Source organism: Meles meles, chromosome 5, assembly GCF_922984935.1.
Source record: "Meles meles chromosome 5, mMelMel3.1 paternal haplotype, whole genome shotgun sequence".
Classification (NCBI taxonomy): Eukaryota; Metazoa; Chordata; class Mammalia; order Carnivora; family Mustelidae; genus Meles; species Meles meles.
In genome coordinates, this window is record NC_060070.1 from 102,789,228 (window position 1) to 102,814,608 (window position 25,381).

The window sequence follows — 25,381 nt, forward strand, 5'->3', positions numbered from 1 at the left end:
ACATTGGGCTCCTTACTCAAGTGGGGAGCTTGCTTCTCTCTCTGCCTGCCACTTCCCTGGTTGTGCTCTCTCTCTCTGTTAAATAAATAAATAAAATTTAAAAGAAGAGAAAAGGAACATTTACTAAAACAAACAAAACAAGCAGGAATAATTCTACAGAGTAGTTTCCTCAAGGGAAAAATAGGGGAAGCAGGGTGAAGGCAGCTTTCCAAACAAAAGGAAGAGCATTTGCAAATGCCCTGATGAAGAAGAGAATCTGCAGAAAAAGAAACAGATTAACTGAAAGGGGGATGATAGGGCGAGAGCTCGGAAATGATGGGGGCTGTAGGCAGGGAGATGTGAGGGAAAGAGGAGATGCCAGATGAAACAGAGAAGCCAGACCACACAGGAATAACCCATATGAAGGACTTTGCTGTTATCATTCAGTGAATGTTTTATACTTTTTTTAAAAAGATTCTACCCATTTATTTGGCAGAGAGAGATCACAAGTTGGTAGAGAGGCAGGCAGAGAGAGAGAGAGAGAGGGAAGCAGGCTCCCTGCTGAGCAGAGAGCCCGATGCGGGACTCTATCCCAGGACCCTGAGATCATGACCTGAGCCGAAGGCAGCGGCTTAACCCACTGAGCCACCCAGGCGCCCCATGTTTTATACTTTTGAACTATTTATTCTTTCATCACTTAGCAGTGGCCTGCCATCACTGTTCTGGTCCTGCAGAGTACTGACTATATATTAGAATCTAAGGCACTATGCCTGATACAAAAGGACTACTCAAAAAATCCTAGTTTTCAACTTTGCTTGCCCTTCTTTTCAGTCCTGCTTCTCCCATGAAATGTATAGTGACTCTGTTATTCTCACCACTCAGACACAATGGTTCTCTATGTTTTTGAACAAATGAGGTTAATAAGGTTAAAATCCCTGTATTATAGTAAAATAAAATGAAATTTCTTGAAAAAATGACCTATTCACATATTTTTAAAAAGTAATGTCATGTCTAACTATAAGTATATGCAATTTACAAAGAATGCTATTTGTGTATAAATAATCAACTCTGTAGACCAGAAAACACGAAGTTGTCAGATGCTTGACCTATATATATTTAAGGAGGCTCATGAATTTTCTTGGTAACTCTGATGTAGTTCTGTCAGTGTTGTGACTTAAAAATAAGGAATTGGGGTGTCCAGTCAGTTGAATGTCCAACTCTTAGTTTCTGCTCGGGTCATGATCTCAAGGTTGTGAGATCCAGCCCCAGATTGGGCTCTGCAGGGACTCAGTGGGGAGTCTGCTTGAGATTCGCTCTCTCCATCTCCCTCTGCCCATTCCCTGGTCTCTCTCTCTAAAAGAAAAAAATAAACCTTAAAAAATAAAATAAAATAAATGAATAATTCTTAACAAATGTCTAAATTAAAAAAAAATGTTGTAATTGGATTCCTGGAATTTGGTATATATTCAAACTGTGCTAAAACATTCCTCTGTTGTGTGTAAAACAGAGAAATTCTAGACTTAGGTAATTATTAAAGGCCTTTTCACCTTCACTATATCTGGCAGAACTGCTATTACTTGTACAAGAGAGGGGGTCATTTTCCATTGTGAAGGACATATTATAGGACATATATCATTCTGGATCCTCGCCCACTAAGTTCCTGTAGAGCCCTCAGTCATTATAGCATCTTCTACAAGTCCCCTATGGGTTGGTAGCCCTTGTACTGAGAATTACTGATCTGAATGGAAGATAAGTCAAGACACCGAGGAGATTAAATTATACCTGAAGACTTCAACCTCAGCCCAGGAGAAAAAACAAACAGGCAAAACAAACAAGCAAACAAACAAACAGAAAACAAACACCACAGAGATACAAACAATAATGGGGGTGTTATAAAATCACATATCTTTGGTAGAGAAGTAGAAAGGGGATTAAGGCTTATGCATTTTTAAGAAGCCCATGCAAGCCAAAGCTAAAATTAGACAATGAAGGAATAGAGTTGCGTCTTGAAGGATGGCGATCCTACAGAGAGGCAGAAAGAAGCAAGAAAGGCATCACAGGCTGGACATCTACTGAGCAGAGATGGGCAAAGGCATGAAGTATAAATAAACATTCTATATCTGGGAGACAGTGATACAGAATGGCTGACATCTGAAAACCAGATCTTCCAGAAAAGGCCCATGGAATTGGCAGTTTATCAAATTTTCCTCTCCTCTCTCTCTCTCTTGCTGCCTCTTTCTTTTTTTCTTTTAACTACAGAACTATAATTTATATTGCAGACCTCAGTTGACCTCTGTGAAATCTGGTCCAGATAATGATTGCCTCTGAGGGCACCTAGAAAGATCACGACTGATGTATTTCTACATAATTTATACAACATAGGATAGCAATGGATGTCTGTGATTGTGTTAATAATGTTGGTGATGACGACTGTTACATATTGCCATGATAAAATACCTCGGAAGATGGCATTCATATTCATCCATAACGATGGCAAAGAGCTCACGACTTTCAGGAGAAGTAATTTAAAAGATATTTAACTTGGACAATTTTCATATCTCTTAGCAAATATTGGCAACAAAAGACTAATAATGAATATTTAAGACATTGAATCATTACAATAATCAGTACTTTATATCAAATATCGTCTACTTCTACTTTATATCAAATAACATCGCTTCATGTTCTGTCCATCCACTTAATTGCATGATTATTCATCTTACCAGTAAGTACTGGCAAGGGTTTAAAAATTATTTATGTGTGTTATGAAAAATGTAAACGACCTTATATTTTCATGTATTTGATCTGCTGAAAAGAAACAGAAGAGGGAATGTATTCATGAGAGGGTACGATCTAATGAGATAGCTATTTAAAAAGAAAGGACCATGGTTTTCTCCTGTTTTGTCATTTTATTTCTCTAGCTCATTCCCTGAAATAATATTAAAATTATCTAAACTTTTTGATACTTACAGATTTAAAAGAAACTTCAGAGTACTACACAATAATTTTGAAAATGAAGGAATCACAAAGTATAATTATTTTTCATTCCTTCCAAAGGAATTTTGTGATGGAAAAGAAAATATTAAAATAAAATAAAAATGTATCTATCTAATTTTATTTAATTATATTTGTTTCTATACTTCTTCCTCACAAATACTCTAACATCTTTGCGGACTTTAAATTGTGTTTAAGTTGTTCCATCTTGACACACATATAAACATACACACAAGCACACACAGACAAGTCAAGAATTCGGATAAACATGGATGATTCCTAGCTGTGTATCTACTATGCTTTATTCATCTTTCCATCCTCTGCCAAGTTCCTGGCACAATTCCTTTCCTATAGAAAACTCTATGTGTTGAACCAGTGACACTTACATAGTATTTTATGTAACAATTTAAATGTGGCAGATATATGAAATGATTATGAAGCTTATTTCAAAATAATTTTCACAGTAGTCTTAACATGAAATGTCTTAAGACTATTAAACTAATGTTCTGATTCAGCCAGTAGTAGGTTTTGCCAACACTGAGTAATTTTGCTTCTTAACTTCCCTCAGCATACTTGGGAAAAATGTTTTAGATAAACATGTCTAGTTTTTTTATTGTTACACGTGACATTCTTTCTGTATCAATGCGTTTATCTGCCTGGAAGCCATTGTCTTAAACTGCATTAAAATATGTATATTTTAGAGCTCTTAAAGGGGCACAAACTTAGTCTAGTAATAATGACTTCTGTCTTTATTCAATTCAAATTCCTACAGTTCTGTGAAGTTCCATCAGCATCCCTTAATGATTTAAGCAGTTAATCATTTCTTATTCTTACCTTTTAAAGACCTGTGTGCTTTCCATTTCTAGTTCCTCATACTGGCTTGTACTATTAGCTTCCTTTCCTTGTTCATGTGTCCTCTGTCTTCACCTGAGTTATTATATGTGCTCCGAAGTGAGCAGTGTCTTCACCTGAGTTATAAGCTTCTTAAGGGGTCACATCACTTTTACATATTTTCCCATCCCACTAAGGACAGAAGGCCTTTAGCATAGCACCTTTTTTTTTTAAAAAGATTTTATTTATTTATTTGACAGACAGAGATCACAAGTAGGCAGAGAGGCAGGCAGAGGGAGAGGGAGGGAAGCAGGCTCCCTATTTAGCACAGAACCTGATGTGGGACTCGACCGCAGGACCCTGGCATCATGACCTGAGCCGAAGGCAGAGGCTTTAGCCCACTGAGCCACCTGGGCACCCCTAGCATAGAACCTTTAATGAATTCTCTCTCTCTACCTACATTTTCCTCTCTTTCATTTGCTTTTAATAATTAACACTCTAGTAAATATCCTTCTTTGAAATTTCACTTGAGTTATGTATAAATGAATATCTTAACAAAATCAGACTTTCTATGGGCCCATTTTAACTTGTTCAGTTTAAACATTCTTGCTATTTTTAAGTAAGTGTATATTTATGAGTGCAGTCTGAAATGTTCATAAGAAACATCCAGAATTATTTTTGAACATTGTAAAAGCAAATGAGTAAATGAGGTATCACACAGATAATACAAATTGAGTGAGTCAGATGTCAAAATGAAGACCTGGATTGCAAAAATATTAAAAGGTTAGACATGGAAATTACAGGAACAGAAGAAAAAAAAGTTATATATATAAAAGAAGATGATTCTCCATATACTGGTGAAGAAAAGAAACTGTAAATCACAGACACCACAATCTGGGAAGCCTACCTTTGTTCTCTCTTGGAACTTGTTTTTACTGACATAGTCCTTTGCTCCGTTTCAGTATCTAGAATATGTAAATCTCATTCTCCTGTCTAAATCTACTCATCAGTCAAGACCTAACTGAAATCCCTATGGCTTAACATTTTCCCCAAGCGTTTTATTCAGAGCGAAATATCCATAAAAGTCATTTTTAAGGTCAATTCCATTTATGATAATTTACATATCATGCCAAAAGCTTAAAATATGCTTATTATTACCCTAAGTTTCCTTATTTCCCGTAGTAGGCTGCATTTTTAACGTTTGCTGCAAGTGGCTATATTTTGAAGACTATATGATTATACAATTATTAGAAACATTCCTAAGAGATTTATTGAGATGTAGACACATTTTTAAAATAAATTTTATTAATTGCTGTAATTATTTTATGTTAAAACCAAATGATAATGACGCTATTCCCCTTTTAGTTTGTTACACAGTATAGCACCTAGAATGACCTGCTTTTCACGCAGGTATTCCTACTGTAAACAGTAGTATCTTTCATCTCAAGTCAGCAACCAGGGTCATCCAAAGTCGATACCAAATCTTTGATGATGTTTAGCATTTCTCTTTCACATAAAAAGGTAGGTGCACAGCACTGTTTCTATCACCTTTCCACCTCCTACTCTTTCCCAAGCCTGGAAACACTCAGGCGGTTGGGTAGGGGGTCTGCATTGCTGGCTGCTGAGTGGAATTATCTCCTGCAGGCTGAATCCGCCCCACTCTCCCGAGGGTGGTACCACCCCCTCCCCCACGCCCCCCTCTAACCCCGAGGCCCCTTCGCCCCCCCTCCCCACGCATTCCAGAGCGCTGGAAGGACGCGGGTGAGAGCACAGCCCGGCTTCTCCGAGGTCCACCCCCTTCCCAGGTGTGCGCTGTGGTCCTCCTGGATTTCTGCTCGCCCAGGCCCAGGTGTCGGGACTTGTAATCGCCCCGGAGCCTCGAGGGCGGACGGGGCAGGAAGGCTTTATACTTCGCTGGTAGAGGGCTGGGTTGCGAGAGGGTTGGGTTTCTGAGTTCAGACAGGTAGCGAGCGCTTTCTGGTTGCGCGGGGTTTGGTGTGGCACCACTTGGGACTTGTTGCAACTCGTCCCCACACCCGCCCTCACTGGGCTCTGCACCCAGGCCCAGGGAGGCGCGGTCGGGGCGGGAGTCAGCTTCCCTCCGCCGACCTGACGCTCTGCAGGTAACTCCCCTCCCCTCCCTCCGCCTCGCGGCTTCCTGGGCGGCAAACGTTCGGTGGCGGGCGCGGCTGCGCGCGGCTCGGGGGCGCTCCTGGCCGTAAGTGGGGCTCTGGGCTGCCCTCCGCGGTCGCGGTGGGCGGGAGACTGGCAGGCGCGCGAGCGGGGTGCGGTGGGGTCCCGAGGCTGCACCCACCTTGGGTCGACCCGGTGGAGCGGGGCAGGGAGGGGAATCACGAGCCGGCGCGGGGTTGGCAGTTCGCCGAGGTGCAGAGGTCGGGTACCTCTGACCGGTCAACTTTCTTTCATTGTCGCGTGGCTGAGAGCGCAAAGGGAAGTTTGAAAAGTTAGGTCTCCGGAGGGGTGGGTTCGGGTTCCCCCAGGAACGGGCGCCGCCCAGCCTGGACGTGGGATTTGTTTTCTCTGCCCCCAAGGAGTCCGTCGCACACCCCTGTGGAGAGAGCGGTGGGAAGGGTCTGGGAAGAACCTTGTAGGAGGAAGTAAAGGCAGCGGGTAGTGTGGTCTGGCGGGGGGTGGGGGCCCAAGTAGCGAAGTGGCTGGGGGGGGGGGGCAGCGAGCCTGCAGAAGGGCATATGTGTTCTTTAGATTTTGAGTGGGGAGAGGAACTGCGAAAGGAAGGCAAAGTTATTCTTAACAAAATCTCTTCTCCTGTTTGTATCCGATGGGCTTCTGTCCACAGATGAGTTGAAACCTGTGCTTTCAAAACTCCAGTTGGCCTGGGTCTGTGTCCTTGGTTCGGTTGCTTGGTGGTTCTGGTACATTCCAGATTTTGAGAACCACTGCTCTAAAGGCACAGTGCGCCTAGAGCAGATAGCTTCTGGAAAGGTACTTGGAGACTTTAGGCCCATTCTTTGTAGCACGCTGGGAGACGTATTACCTCTAGAAGGTGTGTGAGGAGGCAAAGAATGTCCATGTGTTAGTTGCATTCATGACTATGTAGAGAGACAATGGTGCTTTATAGGGAGGAGGCTGTGGGAACATAAGATGCTGTCATGACAGGGCACCTGCGTGGCTCAGTGAGTTAAGCCACTGCCTTCAGCTCAGGTCATGATCTCGGGGGCTTGGGATCAAGCCCCGCAGCAGGCTCTCTGCTCAGCGGGGAGCCTACTTCCCCTCCCTCTCTGCAGGCCTCTCTGCCTACCTGTGATCTCTCTCTGTCAAATAAATAAATAAATAATCTTAAAAAAAAAAAAAAAAAAAAGATACCATCCTGACTGTGCATGCAGTGATGAGATTCTAGGTTCTAGGGTTTCTGACCCAGAAGTGGAGAACTCCGAGAAGGCCAGAACACAAAGAAAAAGCCATGCCAGCTGCTAACAGTCAAGGGTGTAGACCAAGATGGCCCAGCAACTCATTTCCAGATTCCCACTTGCTACATATTTTTCTGGTTTACTTCCTGGCAGGTATCTCCCCTCTTTCCCTTTCTCATCCCCAACCAGCGCAAGAGCCCCAGGGAAATCCATGACTGAGGCTGAATCAGTCCTGACAAGAAATAGGACAAGGGAGCAGTGATGAAAGAGCCTTAGAAGAGAAAGCTGTTTTTTTGTTTGTCGGGTTGGTTTTTCAAAATAACTAAAGAATGAGAAGGGTGTGAAACAGCATGAAGGGGGGTTGGGGGTCTTTGTTTTGTTTGTTTCTCAGGATGATGGCAGTTCCCAAGATGATGGCAGTCCCCACACCTTCCAGTTTCAAATTCTGCCCCCTGGCTTTTGGGTTTAGGGCACATGTAGTTGTACACACCTATTAAAGAGTGCTGGCTTCACCTTGCAGAGCCTGCCTGAGGGGCTGGGTGGATCCTGCTTTTAAAGCTTGCACATTCTAGACCACAGATGCTCAGAACTTATTGTGGGAAGCTTTACCTATTGAACAGTTGCTGAAAGGGATTGCGTAGATGGAGACAAACCGCACCTCTGGTGCTGACTCAGTGATGTCTTTGTGATTACTCTATGGAGATTATTGCTTTAACTATAACTAACCTCTTTGGGGATGGTTAATTTTATAATTCTTGTTATTCTCCTGCTACCATATCCCCTTATAGTTTATGGTGGAGGTTCATACATTGAGTATTTTCTTGACTATGACTTATCCTGCAGCCACTCATCTACCTGTTTCCTTTTCGATTACATTATATAATAATGAGTTTCCAAGATGTAACATTATAGTTTAAGTCTTGAGAATCTTGTGTGTGAAAGTGTGATCCCAGTAAAGCAGGCCTCTTCTGTAACATTATCTGGTTGGCGGAGAGCTTTTGAAAAGGTCCCACTTAGCTTAATTTAACTAATTATTTGTAAAATTACAAGCTGTCCTTGTTTAGCTAGTTGGGTAAGTTTACATATCTGTCCTCCTGTAACTTGTAAAATATGAGTGTTCTAAGGATGTTTCACAATTCAGAGTCTGTTAAACACAATGTTACTGGTAATTTTGAAATATATTTTTGTTGAATTATTTCTAATCTGGAAGTGGAATGTATTTTAGAGTTTTGTTGGTGAGTTTATCATTTAAAAGTCAGAATACAGTCTCCCCACCATCCCAAAAATGGTGTTCGGACTGATGACTATAGATTTTAAGATACTGTGGACTAAAGTTTATGCACATAGTGCCTAAGCTCCACCAAAAATTAAATCCATCAACACTTCTCTGAGAAAATGTGCTGGAGCCTTCAGCTGGAGCTTCCTTCTTACTGAGGCAGGCCATTGGGCGTTAGCATTGGTTTGTGGTGTCTATCCAAGCCCCCAAGGGTGAAGTAGGGTTCAGGGGTTGGGGGGTTAGTACTACTAATCCTTGGAAACTGAGTACTGTGGGCTGCTGACACAGGAATTAGGGAAGTGGTGGGCTCCAGACAAAAGGGCTCGTGTGGCGGTGGAGTGGAGTGGGAGCAAGTTGGCTCCAGAACTGGGAAGGAGGGTTTATTCAGGAGTTGGGAGGCTAACATATACAGGAGGTCACAGTGGGGCCTCAGGGAGACAGATGATGTTTTCAGCAGCCATGGTGCAGTGAGGAAGATGAGACTGGCTTGGAGAGATGATCCAAGCACAAGGATTCTTCACCCATTGGGCACATCTGTGTTGGGAAGTGTTTGAATCATGTGATCAAAGCTGATAGGAGGAACCTTTTCCTCTGGGGACATCTAATTACTCCTCAGTTTGTAATTTTGTTTTATTTTCATATTGTCCTTAGGAGTTAGGCCAGATGTCCCCTAAAGGCACATGGCTTTTATCTTTTGGGCCTTGTAGCATGTAGTTGCAGACTGCACCCATCTCTGGGGAAGGTAAGGTGGTGATGGTCAGCCTCTTGAGAACTGGCATGGGCCAGGTGTAATCTCCATGATGCTGGCAGTGGCCGATTTTGAAGCGTTTACACAAAAGTTACACAGTACTGAGATCTAAAAATTATGACTTTTTGCTCTTACTCTCTATCCATTCATTAAACATGCATGTGTTGACTGTTTTGTGCTGAGCAATGTGTTCCACTCTGAGTAGGAAGACAGCAAGCAAGATACTGTTCCTGGATCTCAGGAAGCTTCCAGTTAGGGACCTAATAACATTTCTAAGTGCAAACAGAAATTAATGAATCTGGTCCACTTACTTAATATTTCCTTCATATTCTCTGGAAGTCCCAGCAGATATTGTATATGTCCATTAATCATTTGTGAAATTGAACATTAGCAGACCTGACTCAGTCGGGATTTTGGACAAAGTACCTAAACTCTGTTGGCCTCTGACTTTTCAGTGGCATGTCTCATCCTTCTCTGAGATCCTCTGTGATCACTTTGTATGGAAAGTATGGTAAAATAACGTTAACTGATGTCTCCCCGTAGTATTACTGGGCAGTTCATTATTTTCACTTGTTTTGTCAAAGTTTCATTTCAAAGGGTTTTAGTTCTCTATTGATTGTCAAGTTGTCTCTCTGATTATATAAACATGACTCACTTGGGGAAGAAAAGGCAGTTTCTAGAGTACTAAAAAGTGGCATCTTCCACCACAGTGGCTGCGGTTAGAGTCACCCAGCGGAGCGATTGTCTAGACGGTCCTTTTTCCCACACGCAGGCAGTGATGGCTTCATTCTTAACAGTACATTGCTCCAACTACTTAGTCTCCTCTGACTCATTCAGCAGCTGTTTCCTGATGTTTTAGAAGAATTGTCTTTTTCTCGAATAAATGTGATTTCTGATTATTTGTTAGAGAAGGGCAAAATCAAGCCGAGTTGTTCTTGAGTAAGGAACTGGTGACCACGTCCCCCCATGATTCCCTCCTTGCTGCAGGTTCATGCCTGCCTTTCCTCCATCTCTTCCTTCTGTCATCTCTGATTTTTGCAGTATCTTATGGTTTCTGGCTTCTTTGTTCATTCCCTGTGCTTCTCTTCCTTTTCTTTCTTTTCCTCTGTCTTCCCTTCCCTCCTTTCTTTGTCCCTTTTCCTCCTTAGGCTCATCTTCATTTTCTGGCCCACCTCTCATCTTTTTTTTTTTTTTTTCCTTCTCGCCCATTCCCTACTTCTGTTTATTTGGCTATTTCTCCATCTGTTCACCTATTTGCCTTTATTTCAGTCTGTCATCTCTCAATATCCGTACAGTTTCCTATTTTGGTACATTTTAGGTTTCTAAAAGTCTATACAATTCAAATAATAGGAAAATCAATTAACATATTACAGAGGTAATTTTGTTCTGTAAGAGTTAAAATATAAATAAAATTGCCAGTTACACGTTAAATATTAGATACACTATTCAACAATACACTTCTGACATTTTATACGTTTTAAAAAATGTTCTTTAGGGCGTCTGAGTGGCACAGGGTTAAGTGTCTGCTTTCAGCTCATGTCATGGTCCTGGAGTCCTGGGTATTCCAGGACTATGTTGGTCTCCCTGCTCAGTCGGGAGCCTGCTTCTCTCTCTCTCTCTCCCTCTGCTGCCCCCCTGCTTGTCCTCTTGCTCTTTCTCTCACTCTCCATCTCTCTGTCAATTAAATAAATAAAAATTTTTTATAAAACATGTTCTTTACCTTAATAGAACATGTGTACAGTGATCATCTGATTAAAACTCAAGATTTGCCTTCTTTGGCATGTTCAATAATTTCTATCTTTACCTCTATTATATTGAACTTATTAGATAAACATTTTACTAACATCAAGACTTTCATTTTTCCGTTTTCCTAAAATTTATAAAATAGATTAAAGTTTCAAAAAGATATTCAAATAAGGGTGCAAATAAGATAGTAAAAAAGAAAGATAATGGTGTTATTCAAACTGGATATTGACATGCTCACAGCCTCTGTGCAGTAAGTTGAAATATTTGTTAATTGATGGGTTGAAAACTGGATTCATCGCAGGAAAGGTACTTTTTAGTGTCAGTGTCTAATGTAGAAAAGTTCAAAGGTCAAAAAAAACTAAGTAGGGTGGGTGGCTCAGTGGTTTGGGCCGCTGCCTTCGGCTCAGGTCATGATCTCAGTGTCCTGGGATCGAGCCCAGCGTCAGGCTCTCTGCTCAGCAGGGAGCCTGCTTCCTCCTCTCTCTCTGCCTGCCTCTCTGCCTACTTGTGTCTCTCTCTGTCAAATAAATAAATAAAATCTTTAAAAAAAAAAAAATTTCAGTAAGAAAATGACACTAAAGAAAATTAAAATCTCTCTAAGACCATTGGACCCAAAATACAGTTATGCAAAAGTTGGGACAGGAGCCTATGAACATCGTAAATAAGTGTGTGTTCACGTATTATACATAGAATAAATGACTTGATAAATTCATGAATTACTTGAGTTAAAGAAACTATTATGTTTAATTTTCATATCTTAGCATAGTGGTATCCTTATTTGGGGTATCGTCTCCTTTCTCTGTCACAGTTATACTGACATGGGCCTTACAGACAAATGGGAGTGAAACGGAAGAGCTGCCAGGTGCAGTTTCTGGCCCAGATCTGGTTTAGGGAACCATGACTAAAACTTTAGAAGCCTGAGCCTTCACTCAAGCCGTTACAGTTTCCCAGGGTAGAACCACTGTCACAGGAATGTAGCACAGGAGTGAGGGAAGACTGTTTACGCATGACCCACAAGACCTAGAAATCCATCTTTACAAACCAACAGCATTTTACACATTAAAAAAAAAATGTATTTGTATCTTTTTGGTTAACTTCTGTGTGTGCAAGTGTTCTATAACCAAGTGAGAGGAGCCAATGAAGAAAACCATACAAGGTTTAAACTAGGACGGGCTAGTTTTCCAATCAGATTTTTTGGGGGAATTTCTGAGGGAAAATAAAAAAGAAGCACTTCATTTCATCTGTGATAGAGCTATCTAAGCAGGCTTAATTAAAAGTGAATCCTGAGAGAAATAGACATTGGAATTGCTTTGCATGTTCTGTTTACTTATATGGCTCTTTATACAAATCAAATTATACAAATTAAAATCTTTCTGGGCTAGGTATATTATTAATACTTAATATTTTTTGGCATGTTAACTAATAAACTTGTGTCTCCTTGCACAGTTTCTACAATATTATTTGTTTTAAACCTCTATTTTAATTTTTTTTAAAGATTTTTATTTTAGAGAGAGAGCTCACACACAAGCGGGAGTGAGGGGAGGAGCAGAGGGAAAGGGTCAGGCAGAATTAGAGCACTGCGCAGGGCTCGATCTCAGGACCCTGAGATCATGATCTGAGCTGAAATAAAAAACTCTTAAAGAGTCGGATGCTTAACTGAGCCACCCAGATGCCCCACTCCTCTACTTTTTAATAGTCCCAAGATTTTTTTATTGCCTCTGAATACTTACAACACTGACTTTTTTTTTTTTTTTTAAAGATTTTATTTATTTATTTGACAGACAGAGATCACAAGCAGGCAGAGAGAGAGGAGGAAGCAGGCTCCCCGCTGAGCAGAGAGCCCGATACGGGGCTCGATCCCAGGACCCTGAGATCATGACCTGAGCCGAAGGCAGAGGCTTAAACCACTGAGCCACCCAGGCACCCCACAACACTGACTTTTGATTGACGTTCCCAAGGTGCATAAGGAAAACACATTTTCTTCAGACCTTTTGTTTGTAACCTTTCACTTTTTCAAAGATGAAGCACACTGTTTTTGTTACCAGTATTTGGAAAGCCACTTTCATTGTTCATTTGGAGCACATATTCATGATGTTTTCCTACAGCAGCACCTGTTCTATAAATGTCAGTGTGTGCCCAGATTGGCTTTCTGTTGTCTTAAGTAGACTCAGAAGCTGGGACAAGAGGGCATATGAGACACATTCAACATTTTGCTCATGGGGCCCTTGTGCTCTCATCTAAATATATCAAGTCCTTGTTTTATATTCTACAGAGGTTTAGAAGCTGAGGTTGAAAGATCCTGAACCCACTTCCTGTGGTAATCAGGGAATCATGGATAGGTGTTATGACTTGGAGAGGGTTGGTCAGGCAAACAAATAAGGAAATAGGGAGACCCCTAGTTAGTTCCCCTTTGTGATGACAAGTGAGGCAGAGTGGAACATAGATCCCAGCATACTTAAGATGTAAGACAATAGGCCTTATCTAAGTTGGTAGTGATACTCAAGGAATGCCCCATATGACAGTGGCACAGATAAATTAGAATAAACAGCTTGGTGGCCTCAACTTCCATTTTAGTGAGGAGGACACAGCCAATGGCGAGTAAATAAATATCTTGATTATTTTTACATGATTATAAGTGCTAGAAGTTAAATAAAACCAGGTAATAGAATTAAGCGTAGCAGAGAGGGTAGGTTCTTGACCTCCCTAAGAAGGTGCCACAGGAGTAAGATAGGAATGAAAAGAAAGATAATTCCAGGCTGTTGGAATGACTAGTGTGAAGATCCTAAAACGGGAATTAACTCGGCATGTTCCATGTAAAGAAAGTAAACCAGGGGCGCCTGGGTGGCTCAGTGGGTTGAGCCGCTGCCTTCGGCTCAGGTCATGATCTCGGGGTCCTGGGATCGAGTCCCGCATCGGGCTCTCTGCTCAGCGGAGAGCCTGCTTCCCTTCCTCTCTCTCTGCCTGCCTCTCTTGTGATTTCTCTCTGTCAAATAAATAAATCTTAAAAAAAAAAAAAAAAAAAAAAAAAAAAAAAAAGAAAGTAAACCAGGGAAGGTGATCAGAAACCAGGCCAATAGATCAGTCTGGAGCAGCGGGGAGCAGTCACATCTGAAGATGTTTGAATCATCCGCGGATATAGAGTATTTTCTGTTGTAAGACTGGATGACGTTATCCTGGGAGGAATACTGACAGAGAAGAGTGAAGGTACAGTTAAGTCAAGTTCCCAAGTCCAAGCCCAGGTGGCAGAAAAATAAGTAGCTTTGAAGGCATTTGAAGGAAATTCTTAGCCTTTTGACCTCCAACCCAGTATCCCAAGCAATGATTTTCAGATACCATTGGCAGTAACAGTAGTCTGTCTTCAAAATCATTTCTCCTAGGACTGTAGCACTCTCAAGGGGAGGGAAAAAAAAAAAAAAAGATTCTGATCTTGTTGCAAGTTTTCCTACCTTTAGGGTAGAGAGATCCATACTTCTTGAAACTAGAATCTGTCTGGATGACGTGATAGATAAACTTAAGCTTCACACTGCTCAGTTTTATCCATTGGAAAATATAGACTTTAAAATTTCTCAGTACTCCTCGGGAATATATAGTTTACTCTAATTTCACCTTAATGGCATACTAAATATCTATAATTATAATCCATTTAAACACCCAGTGAAACCTTTCTTCCTGGTGAAATGAATTCATATAATGACAGAACAAATATCAAAAACAGGAAAACTAAGTCCTACTTTACAGCTAATTTGTATCACTGTGTGAAAAAATAAGACTTAGAACTTTGTTTCATGAAGATTAATTTAAATACACAGAAACGATTTTCAGACTGATTTGAACATAATTAAACATTTCAAAATACAGTTCTTAGGGAGAATTCCCAAAGGACACTTGATAACAAGTCTATCCTTTTCACAAAGTGCACATTTGAAATTGGTATTTATGTTTATTTTTGATAGAGATCTATGGATTTATCTAATTACTTTTGCAGTGCTCAGTGGTTTTGTAATTAGTCTTTCAAAAGCCCTTTTCAATGGGTAATAGTTTGTATTATCAAAAAACTAACCTCCATTTAATAGAAACAGCTATGTGCTTCAGTCTTAAAAAGTTCTGCATGGATATTACCATTTAAAAAAATTTATATTTTAGGATTTGTTGGGCCTATCATATTTAATCAGCTCTCATTCTATTACGCTGTTATTAAAGCAGTATATTATTAGCTTGTTATGTAACAATTATGTACTAAGCATTAATACTTGTGCTAAACAAAGATAATCTCCACCATCACAGAGTTTATAGTGAAGAAGGTGGGGAATAATGCATTTAAATAGTGCATGGAAAGTGATAATACGTGCAGAAATTGCTATGGGCACTCCTTGCAATGCCTCTGTTCCTAGCCCCGGGGAGTTAGGGAAGGCACTGCACCATCAGTGAACTACTTACTCAGACCTCATTAAGTGCATGCAGTTACTTTTATTTCACTTTTTTCCTTCTTGGTCCCTGAATCCATAAAGCTTTAGTTTCTCATATTCTGCACTTGTTCATATGTTGCTCTGTTAGAATTATTAAACTCTTTTATATGCAGAGTTTTGAATTACCTATGACCATCAACTTAGTATATGAATGGAAGAAGAAGAGGATGTTCGAAAGTAAAAAATAACTATTGGAAAAATTCTCTTAAAAATTCCTTTTTTCCCAAAGCAAAATAGTACATGTGTATTGGTAAACATTTGATAAACACAGAAAAGTGTAAAGTAGTTTAAGAAATCACCCATAAAACCACCTCTCCAAGGCAGTCGCTTTCATTTTTATGTATATGTTTTTACTTTTGTTTTTGGATGAATTTTCTTTCATTATATTTCTGCTGTTATATAGTTTGGTAGACTGCTTGCTATCCATAGAGCATCATAATATAAGCATTTTGGGGGCACCTGGGTGGCTCAGTGGGATAAAGCTTCTGCCTTCCACTCAGGTCATGATCCCAGGGTCCAGGGATCAAACCCCACATGGGACTCTCTGCTCAGCGGGGATCCTCCTTCCCCCTCTCTCTCTGCCTGCCTCTCTGCAGAGGCAGAGATACTTGTGATCTCTCTCTGTCAAATGAATAAATAAAATCTTTTAAAAAAATAAGCATTTTTGCATGCTATCAAAACTACTGGAGCCAGCTTTTGGCTTCTTGGCTTTTTATTTGTTTTGCATTTGAGAATGAGTGTGTAGAATATTCTTTATGCCACCTCAAAACAATGAAGCTGAGGGGCTGGGTCTGAGTGGTTCAGTTGACTGGTTGAGTGTCTGACTCTTAATTTCAGCTCAGGTCATGATCTCAGAGTGGTGAGATCCATGCAGCCTGCTTAAGATTCTCTCTCCCTTTCCCTCTGCACCCCCACCGTTAGCTGTGCCTGCTTGTGTGTGTGCTCTTTCTCTCTCTCTCTCTCTTAAAAAAAAAAAAAAAAAGAAAAACTGACCATAGGGGAAGGGAAGGAAAACTGATGGGGGCGGGAATCAGAGACACCGAGGAACCATGAGACTATGGACTCTGGGAGACAAACTGAGGGTTTGTGTGGGGAGGGGCGTGGGATGGGCTAACCTGGTGGTGGGTAGGGCCAGTATTGTGTGGAGCACCGGGTGTTACACGTAAACAATGAACACTACATCAGAAACTAATGATGTACTATACAGTGGCTAACTGAACATAAAAAAAAAAAATGAAGCTGAATTGTGAAGGCTGACTTAGAAACTGAGAAGGATATGAGGCAGTTCCTTGTCATATGATAAACACTTTTTGTAACCACCTCCCTCCCTCCAGACAATGTTAGCAAGTGTCTGGGCATCATAGATCTTTTCAGCAGGCAAAATGAATATCATATTAGAATTTTGGCAAGGGTGCCCTGGAGCCCAGCTTATTACACATTATAAGATTCTTTCAGAAATATGCCCTCTGCTTGATTACATACAGAAAGAGGATACTCATTAAGAATATAAGAGAAAAATAGAACCATATTATTATCACTATCATTATTTTTAAAGATTTTACTTATTTATTTGACAGAGACACAGAGAGGGAGGTAACAAAAGCAGGGGGAGTGGGAGACAGAGAAACAGGCTTCCTGCTGAGCAGGGAGCCCAATTCAGGGCTCAATTCCAGAACCCTGGGATCATGACCTGAGCTTGAAGGCAGACACTTAAGGATTGAGTCCCCAGGTGCTCCAACCATATTATTAAGTAAAATTCTCTTCTATATTACTATAACCAGGGTGTGGGGGTGCAAGAGTGCCTGGTTCCGGGGTCCCAAACAGACCAGGTTCTGCCACTCACTGCTGACAAAAGCCAAAGGCAGAGACAGTAGTGGTAGGGAAACGAGAAAGGAGTTTATTTCAGTGAGGCCACCACCAGGGAGACAGTGGACTAGCTCCTCAAAGACTGTCTCCACAAAGTGCTGAAAATATCTCCAGGTTTATATAAGGAAAATGTGGGACAAAGGTCAGTGGGTTACTGCAGGTGGGTTGGAAAGGTCAGTCCCATAATTGTCTTGGGGTCAATCATGAGGGGTGTCACTGGCTCAGGGCAGTGCTCATTGCTTGAGGGGTAATTTCAATTACCATCATGGGATGCTTTGCCTGAAGGGTCTTTTGCTTGAGTTAAAAGATAAGCTGGGAAGAAGAATTTAATCAATTAGAAAGTACACACTGAGGTCAAAATGGAAGTATTTGAAGTCATCTTTCTTTACTACCTATTTGAGCAGTCTTTATGGCTGATACAGAGTTGAGGGCTTTTATTTCATTTAGTCCTTTTGCAGTCAGTACTGTTATTTTACCCATTTTCCTAGTGAGGGACATGGAGCTTAGAGCCCTGTAATTTTGTGACCAAAATCTGAACACCAGTATGTGGCAGAGCGAAAGGCATAACTTGAACCATCTCACCCCCTCTGTGTCCCTGAGCTAACCAGTGATTTGTCACTCAACCCTGCTTTTCCCCTTCATGCAGTTAAAAGACTGATTTTCTGGGGCTCCTGGGTGGCTTAGTGGGTTAAGCCTCTGCCTTTGGCTCATGATCTCAGGGTCCTGGGATCGAGCCCCACCTGGGATCCAGCCCTGCAGCAGGCTCTCTGCTCAGCAGGGAGCCTATTTCCCCACTCTCTCTGCCTGCCTCTCTGCCTTCTTGTGATCTTTCCCTGTCAAATAAATAAATAAAATCTTAAAAAAAAAAAAAAAAGACTGTTCTTCTGTGTCTCTGTTAGTGTTCCCTTTGGATTAAACCCTCTAATTTTTCAGCTCTTCTTTGTGACATAATCTACCTTAAACTGTGCTCAATCCTGTACTTGTATGGTTAATTTTTAAATATTTATTTATTTATTTGAGAGAGAGAATGAGAGCTAGCACAGGCAGGTCGAAGAGTAGAGGGAGAGGGAGAAGCAGGCTCCCCGCTGAGCAGAGAGCCAAATGCTGGGCTCCATCTCAGGATCCCAGGACCCTGGGATCATGACCTGAGTTAAAGGCAAACTCTTAACCAATTGAGCCACCCGGGGATCCTGTATGTTTAATTTTTAATGTAAATTAAAACTTTTACATTTATTGTATTGGACTTAATCTCATTCATGTTGATATATTGTTTCACCAGTTTAAGATCATGTTGCGTATTAATTAATTCTGGCACCTAATGCATATGCTGTTTATTTCTGCCAGACTGTATCAGTGTGTTTCTGTTGATTCATCTGGATGATTGTTAACGAATATTGATCAGGATCAGGACAAGACGAAACAGTTTATAGCACAAGATTCAACCCCATTAGGATGACCTTATCTCATCCATTGGAGTTTCTGGAATGCTTGTGTCATGATAGAATGCAATTCAGGAGTAGTTTAGGTGTTGGTAAAACAGTAATTTGTTTTAATTCCACTTGCATTTTAAGCCATGCATAGAGTAGTCCTCTAAAGTTTGACTATCGAGTATATGCTCTCCAAGAAAAGGGTTTAGTGTTTTTTTCCCCCCCTATGAATTTCTCTGCAGGAATTACTCCATGATTCCAAATGACAGTGAATGAGTATTTTTTAATATTGTTAATATATATTGGGGGCTTTTATATTCTTATGTCTAGACTATAATTTAAACTGAGGATGGAAAATATATTGAGTAACAGGTAATACAAACAAACCCTGGAATTAAGTACTTTGATAATATGAAATCAGTAATGTCATACCATTGTCCAATTAAAAGAAATTAAAGGATTAAAAAATGTTTAGATATCGAGCAAGTGGAACTTTTGTTTGGGATTTATAAAGTGACTTGGAGGCATTTAGTTTCCTTTTCATGACTTGGATGAGATGGGTGATTCTATCCGTGATCTACAAATGGAGATATTTGCTTTCAGAACCCTGTGACTGTGTGTGCTGTATTTTCATGTATTCCTGGGCCTGTAGAAAATCAGACCCCGTGGAAGACTATAATTGGTACTGTTGGGCTGTCTTGTAAGTATTATTATAAAGCCAGCTGAGAATTTTTTTTAAAAGTTTGGATGACAAAATTTGATATCAAATTGCACTTGGCCACTTGACAATTATAGTAAAATTTTTTTTTTTTTAAAGATTTTATTTATTTATTTGACAGAGACATCACAAGTAGGCAGAGAGGCAGGCAGAGAGAGAGAAGGAAGCAGGCTCCCTGCAGAGCAGAGAGCCCGATGCGGGGCTCGATCCCAGGACCCTGAGATCATGACCTGAGCCGAAGGCAGCGGTGTAATCCACTGAGCCACCCAGGCGCCCCTATAGTAAAATTTTTAATGTAATAATATCTTTAATGTTTTAATTGCCATCTTAAATTTTTGGCAATCGAATTCAAAGTCAAACACAATCTTGGTAGCTAAAAATTCAAGGAAAAAAGAGATACATAATTTTCGACTGTTGTGGACCACGGATTAAATAAAACCTCATCCTAACCGGATTACATCTGCAAAGAAGACCCTGTTTCCAAATAAGATCACATTCACAGGTACTGAGGGCGTGTACTTGAACATACCTTGTTAGAAGACATTATTTAACCCATAAGAGCATTTAGGAGTAGAATAGAAACAGCATAAGACAGAGGCTAGAAAAGGTACCTCAGAGATACCAGCAGCTGTGATCCTTTTTGTATTTCTTTCAGAATCTTGATCTCAGGTCATCTACTTGTACATTTAAGGAAGTTGTAATTTCTCTTTGGAGCATTTTTTTCTGTTGACCTGTTCTTTCAAGAGTCTTTTCAATGAAGCTTCTCAGATCAGAAACCATAAACAAGTATGTCATTTGCATATTTTGTTTTATAATGAAACTGCCAAAATGTTTTCCAGAGTAGCCCATGAGTTGAAATCTAATGTTTAATACCTTTGGAATTTATACTTCCCACAAATGACACCAAAGATTCAATATCAAATAAATTTGTAATGCTTTTGAGGCATGGATTTGAATCCCATATTTTATGAGCCATTTTTCTTGGAATGAGTCACTTTACAGGCAGATGAGACCAGTGGTCAGTTTAGCTTTTATATCATCATAGTGAAATTTTTATTTTTCTCTACTCATTAACTCTGTTATGTATGCTTATATACTTTCTAGGAGTTTTTAATGGTAATTAATAAAATAATGCACCTTTACATGTTTAAAGGCATACCCAATTAATTTTGTCCTCAAATTAAGCCCTTCAAATGTTCAGGGATTGAACTCCTGAGAGTGCTACATTCAGCCTGTAACTAAATACAGGTGCTGTTTTATTGCAACACCCGTTTATGCAAGTGCTATTACCTTATGGGTCTCCCTTAAAATTTGTTTGTAAATGGTTCTTTCACATTTATCACTTGTAAATAGCTCTTGTGATGAATGCGTATCTCTAGACAGTGGTTAGAGGGCGTAGCTTCTCTAGCAGGACAGCGTCAAGCTTGTTTATTTTTTGTCTTAGCTCTTTTACATAATACCTCAACTTCCATGCTCACAGCTGTTGCATTTTTTTCCGTGACATGATTTTCTGCATGGTATCTGGCATTGCCATTTGATGAGTCCTGTGGTGTTTTACTTTTTTTCATCTTCAGTTGTTTTTTTTTCCCTTCATAATTAACTATGTGTCTTTGTCTTCGTGGCTTTATTTTACATTCATGGTCCTTTTTGATGTCTGTGGTTTCGCAGTTTACGCATAGCTCGAGTGAATTTTTTTATAGTTGCTGTGTACATATTTACCTAGAGAAAGCTTGGGAATCAATACAGTTTTTTAAAGCACTTCATGTATTTTAGCTTCTATGTAGATAATAGGTATTTAGCTTCACATGGTACAGGAGTTCAAAAGTTACATTTTAAAGTTTAGGAAATAACTGCTAAGAAAATTAAAGAGTTTTGTAAACAACCAGTAATTAACTGCTGTCTTAAGCAATTACAAATAATAGATGTGATTTTCATGGGATCACTGGATGCTGTCCCTACATGAACCGGAATTATCAAATGAACACCCCACCTCAGGAAACCTTAGGGAACTCTACTATAATCCAATGGATTGATTCTGTCAAGTAAATAAAAGCCTTATTTCTTTGTTAAAAATGAGTCCAGTGTAGGTGCAAAAAAGATCTTTACATCGAAAAGGTCATTAATTAGTAGTATGATACCATGCATATATTAAGTGAACAACTTGATGAAGATTTCTCAATTATGGCACCATAGACATTTTGGGTCAGATAATGTCTTAACGAAGGTGGCTGTCCTGTGTATGGAAGTAGGTTTAACAACGTCCCTGGCTTCTACCCAGTACATACCAGTAGCATAAAGATGTTGTTTTGTTTTCTTGTATCAATTTAATCGTTAGGCTCTCTATACTTTTGGACTTTGTTGGTAAAAATTTTGAGCCTAGGGATGGGGACAGGATTGTCTCCACTAAAAGAGCCAAGTGGATCTTTTATCTTCCTTGTTTGTTAGCTCTGCCTTAGTATGTGTGCTGAACCTTTTCTGCTCTCCCCACCCTTTCAACAAAACTTGTGGCCCTGTTTCCCACTTCTTGACAACGTACGTCTCTGTATGATTAGTGACTGGTTACATCTTTTGAGCTGAGGAGTTAATACTGCATAATGGCTTTGTGGGTTGCCCTCTCAAATCAGGTTTGAGTTTTGATAGTCCTGAGTCTGAAAAAGCTGGGTTAAGTGGAAAATTTCAAATTAGGGCAGGACCCTTGACAAAGATGTTTTTGGTCAAATTAGTCTTTTAGTGCTTGTAGCACATCATGGAGCTGAATTTTGTTTGAATCTATACAACGGAGAGCATGACTTCAAAAGATTGGAAAGTCCCTTATTTGATCGAGATAGAGTCTGGTGTGGTATCTTACACTGTGAAGGACTGAATGAATGACAGTTTGTGGGCATTGTGAGGGTTGGGGTATGAGCTTGGTTAGGCAGATTTGAATTCCCAAGAGAAATCCCTGAATTATCTTGGCTATGATAAATTTCTTTATCACCTAAATGCTGTCAAACCATCAAATCTCTTGAATATTCTTGTCACTACTTGACTGGGTGTTTGAACACTGAAAGATTTAGCCACTTGTCTCCCCTCCATTCCCCTGATACTGCCAGACTAATTGTTTTAAAGACTGGTTTTGTTGAATCACAAAAGTCTCCTGTGTCCCTCCACACCTGGCTCCATTGTGTCTGTTCAAATTTGTCCCCTGTTTGTTCCTAGTGAAAGGAGCCTGCTTTACAGCAGTTTTGTTTTTGTTTTTGTTTTTTGGTTGTCCTGTAAAATCTGGAATATGTTTTTTTTTTAATTTCTTTTCAGCGTAACAGAATTCATTGTTTATGCACCACACCCAATGCTCCATGCAATACGTGCCCTCCATAATACCCACCACATGGCTCCCCCAACCTCCCACCCCCCCACCCCTTCAAAATTCATGAATATATCAAGCTCATACCTGTTCTGTGCTTTTGCTATGTTTTTCACTCTTGTGTGGGGTTAAAACATTCCTTCTTGCTGCCTGATCGTATTCTTACTTATAACCCTAGGTTCAGCTGAAGCCTATGTCCTGCACAGGGATATACGTAAATAGTTTATTCTGTATTGATTTCTACTTGCTTTAATCTGAAAGCATTGACTATAGGCAGTACTCATTTTGGCCCTTAGCAATATATGGCTTTGTTCAAAGTGGTAACAGTTTTGCGTGTATGTTTCGGCTCTTCAACTAACTGAACATTTCTGGAAGGCAAGTATTTCATGCTTTCTATATTCCATTAGTATGTGAGTATATGCATAGCAGGTACCTAGTAAAAACTTAACATTCGTGGTTGGCCAGGTACTGATTATATTCTATTTTAAAATATTGTAAAACCCAAATTATGAAAATGTGTAGAAACTGATTAGACCATGTGTAGTCCCAGATTAAAATGAAGAAAGGTGACCTTTCTGGATGTCAGAGAAAGGAAGGTGTTTTTTCTTAGGTGAGAAACTGTAAGTAGAGGTACCTTGGAAAAGGAAAACCAACTAGTGGCTTGTAAAAGGAAATCTGTTTAGCTTATTTGTAATATCTATGTGAGTTATGGTGCAATTAATGACACTTTGGATGTGAAGTGTATGTCATATTGAGTTACTGTCGGTTGTGGAAATGAATAAATGCAAAACTGTTGGTTGATGTAGATCACAAAAAAAATATCATTACAGAATTCTAACTGATCTTCATTTCCTTCCTTTCAAATACCCAGATACCTCTCATCACTGCACAAATGGACATTTGAAAGTGCTGTCGTCAGACGCTTGGAATCATGGAAACCTCATCGATGCTGTCCTCATTGAATGATGAGTGTAAATCAGACAATTACATTGAGCCTCACTATAAGGAATGGTATCGAGTAGCCATTGATGCACTCATTGAACATGGGTTAGAAGGATACCAAGAATTTCTTGCCAAGGAACGAGTATCAGACTTTCTAGCTGAGGAAGAAATTAATTATATTCTGAAAAATGTCCAGAAAGTTGCACAAACTACGGCACACGGTACTGATAACTCCTACGATGATACCTCATCTTCAGGGACTTACTGGCCCATTGAGTCTGATGTGGAAGCTCCAAATCTTGACTTAGGCTGGCCGTATGTGATGCCGGGACTTTTAGGGGGCACCCATATAGACCTCCTCTTTCATCCACCAAGAGCACAATTACTTACAATTAAGGAAACGATTCGGAAGATGATCAAAGAAGCAAGAAAGGTAATATTTTTCATTTCTAAATGAAATTTTTCTTTTAAGTGAACTTTTTTTCATCTAAGTAGAGTTGGCACACAAGGTGAAACTAGTTTCAGTGTGTATAACGTACTGATTCAACAAGTCTGCCTTATCTGGTGCTCCCCACAAGTGTACTCACTGTCTGCCACCATACAACACTATTATGATACCATTGACTATATTCCCTATGTTGTACTTTTCATCCCTGTAACTTATTCATTCCACTCTAAACGAAAAATAGGAAATATGTGGAAAATGCACCAGAGTAATATAGCAGGTATGTTAAAAGAATCTCTGTATGTGTGGACCATGCCTATTATTCTCAGAAAATACACATAGGAGTACATAGGAGGATTGTACTTCCCATACCTTGTATATATTTAACAGAGTGGTTAGGTCCCTGCTACAGGAGATTTCTGTCTATTCATGTATCTTCGTCTGCCTATAAAGGCGAGGGTATGTGAACTGGCAACAAGCTGATGTGATACATTCATTGAGTTAAAAGCACTCATGTTTTCCTTAATCTCTGAAAGGAAATATGTTATTGGGAAATCTAGTGAAATTTTTTTTGTACTCAAAAGGACTGAATGCTGATTCTTGCTCTGGACATAGTTTACACTATTAAATAAACCATAGATTTATTTATTTCCTCAGTTGTGTGGAAACGGTATAAAATCAGGCATGACAATGTAAAATTCTGAGGTAAGGTCCTGAAGTACTTAGCATTTTAGGCCTCTGTGCTCTTTATTAAATATTTATATTGCCTTATAAATCTCAGAAGTTCTTTTTTAGGCTTGAGTAAGACTGTCAAATTTTTTTTAAATCAATCAAGTAAAAGTTATTGAGTGTTTGCTAGGTAATCAGTACCATGATAGACAATTTTGAGATGACAACAAAATTACCTAAGCTGTTTATTGAACCCGACCTAGAGTTTTAAAATGAATGGTTAAGGAGTTAGGATTTTTCACTATAAAGTGTCTCTTTCTTTTTTTTCTTTTTTTAAGATTTTATATATTTATTTGACAGAGAGACAGCAAGAGAGGGAACACAAGCAGGGGGAGTTGGGGCGGGAAGCAGGCTTCCCGCTGAGCGCTGAGCAGGGAGCAGAGCCCAAAGCAGGGCTTTGTCCCAGGACCCTGGGATCATGACCTGAGCAAACACTTAACAACTGAGCCACCCAGGCATCCCTAAGGTGTCTGTTTCTTACA

General features: G+C 40.0%; 1 protein-coding gene across 3 annotated transcripts in view; it reads left to right on the forward strand.

Moving 5' to 3' along the window:
- The first annotated feature begins 5,810 nt into the window (after window positions 1-5,810).
- Window positions 5,811-25,381, forward strand: part of FAM83B (family with sequence similarity 83 member B) — an 84,171-nt gene continuing 64,600 nt past the window's right edge. The window contains exons 1-2 of one of the 3 annotated variants that reach the window (XM_046006568.1): window positions 5,811-5,927; window positions 23,655-24,158. In XM_046006568.1, coding sequence (XP_045862524.1) covers window positions 23,715-24,158 — 444 coding nt within the window. In that variant the 5' untranslated portion in view covers window positions 5,811-5,927; window positions 23,655-23,714. Of the gene's footprint in view, window positions 5,928-5,954; window positions 6,023-20,098; window positions 20,227-23,654; window positions 24,159-25,381 lie in introns of those variants that run through there. The other 2 variants (XM_046006567.1, XM_046006569.1) reach the window with 2 other exon arrangements.